A 6,404-nucleotide genomic window follows, 5' to 3' on the forward strand; every position below is an offset into this window, starting at 1 on the left:
ATCAATGTGAGAATTTACCTTTTGGAACCGGACAATGTCCTCCCCATATGGTACATCCGCTAAGAAGTCTATATTGGGGGGACATTTTTCTCCAAAACGTTCGATGTGTCAACTTCAGTCCCTGTATCATCTATCGGTGATAGGGCTGCTTGATGGGCCCTTTATTCTAATTGTAACTTAGATTAATAAGCATTTGGTAGATGTACAACAGGTAACAAATGAGTAAGGTCTTTCCCTTTGTGTTTTTTTATTTATAGATAGTAGAAGTATTGTTGATAGTGATGATTATTTAAAAGTTTTCTTCTCATTTCGCTTAATTCGTCTAGTAAAGAGCATAGTGAATTAGCAGTTGAGTGAACATATTAATTACTGACTATGCAATCTTTTTGATAGTTCCCTTCAGCTATAATGAGAAAAACCCAAACAACTTAGAAGTGGTTCCTAAAGTAGGTGGAACTGCAACCTAGGGGCAGTGGATTGTTCTTTTTAGGGCACTGAGGTAAAAGCTGTGGTTATGATGACAGGGTGGCGTGAAGAGCATTTTAAGCAATTGGAAGGTTATTTACTTTTTTTTTATTACAAAATTATATGACAAAACGATGTAGATGGAGATGCATTGGTCATGCTCTTCGCACTTCCCAAGCGATATTAGTTCATCAAACGTTCAGCTGAGCTTCATAAGGCACCTTAAGAGTTGGAAGACCCAGGCCTACATGGCTGAGGACCATGAATCACGATTTAGGAGATAATGAATGGAGAAGTATCAAATTAAAAGCTCAAGATAGAGACGACTCATGAAATTTAACCAAGGCCCTTTGCGTCAATAGGCGAAGGAGGAGATGATAATAATAGGAATAAACATTCATTATTAGCAGTGATGCACAGAATCTCCTTTGCAGTTTATTGGAAATAGAACTGATATTAGAATTATAAATGATTGTTTAGGCCTGTTGTATTGTTTAATAAGTTTCAAGGGAAAGGAAATGCAATGACTACATCTGCAACCCAAGGGGTACCGTCCTGATTTTTTTTTTTTTTTTAACCACTGATTAGACTCAGAGCATCTATAAACATTCCCATCAAAGGATATCTCTTTTGGTATACCTCAATGATTTAATTCCACTAAATTTCCAATTTCACGTCAGCACGATTTAATGCTTCAATATTTTTGCAACTTTGGCGAGGCTACACAATGCTTTTTAATAATTGTTTCCTTTGGCTGGTATTTTAGAAGGATGTTTAATAGATTCTGTTTTCGGAATCTGTTTGCGGATGATTTCATCTTAATGCTTTCTATGATACATGAAATTGTGAATATAAGTAACTCCTAAAATAATTTCCCAATCGTTATTCAATCATGAATAGTGAATGATTGTCACAAAAGACATCAACTCCCTTTTTAGATAATTGCGTACTTTTGTGTTCGCTATTGTTTACCCACTATTAATTTGACACAAGTTTTTCTTTCATTTTTTTTCCTTTTTTTCCTACGCTGACTTGAAATATGAATTCTCCAAATATTCCACAAATAATCTCGACAATTGATTCAATTTACTGTTTTTTTTTTTTTTTTTGCGTCAATCTGATCACCAATTTTATTTACGTTAAACAAATCGTTAAAAAATTGTGTAATTGGTCGAGATCATCTGAGGAAAATCTCATCGGACCCCTCAAGAGATACGAGAAAAGGTGAAAGACCCAAGCCCACATGGCTGAAGACTATAGAACGAGAAACAGGAGATGATGAATGATGAAGTATTGAATTAAAAACATAAGGTAGAGATAATAAGCAAAACTCAATCGGGGCCCTTTGCGTCAATAGGTGTTAATTCAGATAATAGAATGAAATCTTATTAACACTTTGGTGATACAGCCAAATGTATGATATAGTGACAAGCCAAAAGTAGGTTGAGACTTAAAACTTAGATGAAAGTAACTGAGTGCTTCCTTATAGACACATCGTGTATATATTCAAACTAGGTCCTGGCAAGAAGGTCACAAAATAAAACATGCTAATTTTTGTCCAACAACCAACTGGATCTCTTAACAGTTAGCAATGAGAAATAGGCAGACAGGTTCATGCAAGTTGCTGTCAGTGCAAGGGGAGAGCGAAGATACAATGGATATTTTATACAAAAAAAAAATGTTGTTACTATGTACGATCATGTGACACACGGGTGGTACATGTCTTCCCCCCTAAAAGTGATATACTCTACATGTTAAATAGGGTGCCCTAATCTAGAGAGGCGAACTGTAGGCAGGTCATCTGACGGGAGATAAGCAGGTTTTAAACGATCAATGGAAACTCAGTCTTCTTTGCCACAAATGTTTCGTAGAAATGCTTTCGGATTGCATCAGACCACAAGTAAAGGGCCAGTGTAAAGAGGCGTTAGTGGGGGCTTACTAGTGTCATTGCGGAGGGAGACGTGCGTTAAAGGGTGCAAGTCTGTCAGTATATGAGGCTTCACTGTGGGCTTGTAAGTCTGGCGGCATGAGGTAAATTTTCCCACGACAGGATGTATGCACAAGAGATTATCAGAGGAGGCTGCAGAAGGAAAAAATTTGGCAGGGACAACCAACGGTTACCAAACACCATTTCAGCTGCCGAGACGTCCAGGGCGTGTTTAGGAGTAGCCCTTAGTCCCAGGAGGACCCAGGGAAAGTAAGTAAACCAGTTTGAGTCCTTGCAGCGGGACATCAAAACTGCTTTGAGAGTACGATGAAAACGTTCAACCATTCCATTGATAGCAAGGTTGTAGGCAGTTTCCTGATGTAGGGTGATGCCCAGGAGATTCGCTAATGATGTCCACAATTGAGAGGTGAAAGTTTTACCCCTTTCAGAAGTAATATGCTCAGGGATATCAAATCTTGCTATCCATCCTGACAGTAAGGCTGATGTACATGAGGCGGACGTTACAGTTTCCATGAGAATGGCTTCAGGCCAACAAATGGAGCGGTTGATGATGGTGAACAGGTAACGATGTCCTTGGGATGTGGGTAGGTAGCCTACTTCGTCAATTTGAATATGAGCGAAACAAGTTTGGCAAGAAGCACAGGCATGGACCCAATCTTTAGCATCCTTAGTAATGCCATGTCAAATTCAGTAGATCGGCGCGTGGGATGTGAAAGGCAGTGACTGAAATCAAACACTTGTCGGCGCATGAGAGTAGGAATCCACAGTCGCTGTCTACCAGTACTGACGTCACAGAGGAGGGTGGTGTTGTCGAGGGGGACATTCTCCCAACATAGGGATGTGCAGGATGTCCTACATGCTTGATACTCTAGATCCTGTCGTTGGGCTTCAGTCAAGGTATTGCAATCCAATTCCAGTTGCGAGGCAGCCGATATGTTCGTTAACAGAGCATTCGCAATGGGATTCATTTTCCCAGGGACTTGTTGAAGGGTGCAGTTGTATTGACGGCGAAGAGATGTCGGCGTTGACGGGCTGACAATGTGTCAGACTGTCGAGTGAAGGCATGCACCAGAGGCATGTGGTCTGTGAAAATGACGAAGGGCGTACCTTCTAAGAAATGGCAAAAGTGACGGACAGCCAAGTGCACTGCCAGCAATTCGCGATCGAAGATAGAATAACCAAATTCTACCTTCGACAGTCTTCTGCTGAGGAAAGCCAATGGGCGGGGCAAGCCCTTGACCACATGATCATGTACTGGACCAATAGGGATGTCGCTGACATCCGTGGATAGAGGGAGAGGAGCATGTGGGATTGGAAAAGTGAGAGCAGCAGCGGTTGATAGGGCATTGTTTGAGTGAAAGAAGACCGCTTCTTGAAGGTGACCACATTTCAGGTCTTTTGGCTTGCCCTTGGGGGAGGCATACAGGGGAGCAAGAGTGGCAGCAATGTTTGGCAGAAAACGGTGATAATAGTTGATCATGTCCAAGAACTCCTGTAGTGCTTTGAAGGTTGGGGGAGTGGAAAATTCCGAACTGCTGCTACCTTTTCAGGAAGGGGATGGACTCTTTCAGGAGTGATACGTTGCCCAAAGAATGATACTTCTTTGACGCCAAAGGTACGCTTGTCGTACCAGACTAAAAGGCCGTTTTGTTGTAGGCGGTCGAGCACGATGTGTAGGTGGCAGAAGTGAAGTGTTCCTCCTTTGAAGAAGAGAACACAAATATGTCGTCCACGTAACATACACAGAAGGGGGGGGGGGTTTCCCTATGATGCCATCCATGAGACGTTGGAAAGTGGCCCTAGCATTACGAAGGCCAAAACAGGAGTAATTGAAGGTGTAGGTACCGAAGGGAGTGGTGATGGTGTTCTTGGGGATGTCTTCGGGGATTATAGGCACCTGATAATATCCCTTCAGGAGGTCAAGCTTTGAGAAAACCTTCGCTTTGTGTAGGTAGGAGTTCATGGTGGTGATCTTTGGGAGGGGATAGTAATCCGGTTCAGATTACATGTTCAGGTGTGTGTAATCGCCACACGGATGGAGGGAGCCGTCTTTCTTCAGGATGACGTGTAAGGGTGACAACCATGGGCTGGACGCCTTTTGGCAAAGGCCCATTTCTTCCAATTCTGCGAACGTCTGTCTGGCTGCTGGCAATTGATCCGGTGCGAGACGTATGAATTTGGCGAAGACTAGGAGACTTGTCATCTTGATATGGTGATAAATATCGTATTTGGCAGGAGCCGTGGGCGTTTGGCAAAGTTCTGGACGGAAAACATCCGGGTACGACGTGAGGAGGTGGGCATAGGCATCCATGGGTGCACTGATGTGAAGAGCGAGCATGGAGGGTGCGGGTTGAGGAGGTGTCGACAAGTATGAGTCTGCGTTGATCAATCGTCGGTGGGCAACATTGACTAGAAGGTGGAAATAAAAGAGGAAATCCGCACCGAGGATTGGCAATGTGACATCAGAAACGAGAAACATCCAATCAAATTTACCATTCCTAAACGATAATGTTAGGTTCTAGTAACCGTATGTGGGTATCTCAGATCCATTGGCAGCTACCAAGCGACGGTCAGCAGACTCAGACAGACTACGTCGTGTCCTGAAGAGTTCCTTTGGCAAAAGAGAACGACAAGCACCCGTGTGTACCAAAAATTGCATGCCCTTTCCTGCATCTTGAAAAAAGAAAAGATTAGAAACACTGGAGGCTACCGCCACGAGCGATGGCCTACTTATATATTTTTGGGGCACTGACAATCTTTGGGACATTTCTTCGCTACAGCCCCAAATCTGGAGTGGAAATAGCTAAAATTGCGGCTGATGGGGAGCAGTAAGTGGCTGTAGAAGTCGTTGCTTGGGGCGCGAATAAGTGGTGGATGATGGGTGGCTTTGTCGCCGCTCTGGCACGTCACGGGGTAGGCGTGATGTGTCCTGCGGCATTCACACCAGCTTCGGTTGACATTGAATAGGTGTCCTATTTGTCAGGAGTGGAGTCATTGATGGAGGTCTTGAAGATCGAGAAGTGGCTTTTTATAAGGGCATTGGCTTTGGTAGTCAAGTCCTTTATGGGTAAAGTATCGACATTGGGTATGGCAGCACGTACAGGTTCGGGTAAACGGCATACCCAAAGGTCACGAAGTAGGCTAACCTCACAAGGAGACCCCTCTGCGGCAGGTTGCAGCCGAGCGATACTGATCTTTTCCCTAAGGGCTAGCGAAGCCCTTTGGTCCCCCAACTGTAATTGAGTGTGCTGAGAAATCTTTGCTATACGGGCGGCTGGCGACGGTGAGTACTGCTGTAGAACGTATATTTTGAGGGCTCCATACCCTATGGGAGTGTCTCCCTGTTCACAGAGCCAGTTCGAGATATCCGGGAAGGTGTCTTTGGGTATCGCTGCGAGAACATATTCAGTTTTGGCGATTGAGCGAGCCCTGTCCTTGATGCGGAACTGGACTTCTGTGTGCAGAAACCAAGCAAACGACTATCCACTGGCGAACAACAAAAGTTTCAATGGGCGTCGATAGTAACAGAGAGGGGGGCTGGTGAGGCGGGAGGAGTGTGACGAGCCAAGTGTAGGTTGTGACTCAATAGCGAGATGAAAGCAACTGAGTTTTTATTATAGATACATTGAGTATATATACACACTAGGTCTCGGTAAGAAGGTCACAAAATACAACATGCTATTTATTGTCCAACCGGCAACCAGTTCTGTTATAACATTTAGCAATGAGAAATAGTTAGACAGGTTCATGCAAGTTGCTGTCAGTGCGAATGGAGAGCGAGGATATAAAGGATAACATACAATATATAAAAAGAAAAAAAATTGTTACTATGTACGATCGTGTGTCAGACGGGTGGTACAATATGTACTAAATAGGACTTTTCCACCATCAGATAACTAATACCCTGACACACTACACATGTTTCCATTATTTCGGTAGTATGTGTTATCATTTCCGTTAATAAACAATGAACAGTAAAACTATGTATACA

At 43.4% G+C, this 6,404-nt stretch overlaps 1 protein-coding gene across 1 annotated transcript; it reads right to left on the minus strand.

Annotated features, from left to right (window-relative positions):
- Nucleotides 1-2,354: 2,354 nt before the first annotated feature.
- Nucleotides 2,355-3,893, minus strand: LOC137647902 (uncharacterized). Its single transcript, XM_068380854.1, has 4 exons — nt 3,521-3,893; nt 3,011-3,392; nt 2,587-2,834; nt 2,355-2,545 (listed from the first exon to the last, which is right to left on the minus strand). The coding sequence occupies exons 1-4, from the start codon at nt 3,891-3,893 to the stop codon at nt 2,355-2,357; spliced, it is 1,194 nt and encodes a 397-aa protein (XP_068236955.1).
- Nucleotides 3,894-6,404: the final 2,511 nt, after the last annotated feature.

This window comes from Palaemon carinicauda, chromosome 10, assembly GCF_036898095.1.
Source record: "Palaemon carinicauda isolate YSFRI2023 chromosome 10, ASM3689809v2, whole genome shotgun sequence".
NCBI classification, from domain to species: domain Eukaryota; kingdom Metazoa; phylum Arthropoda; class Malacostraca; order Decapoda; family Palaemonidae; genus Palaemon; species Palaemon carinicauda.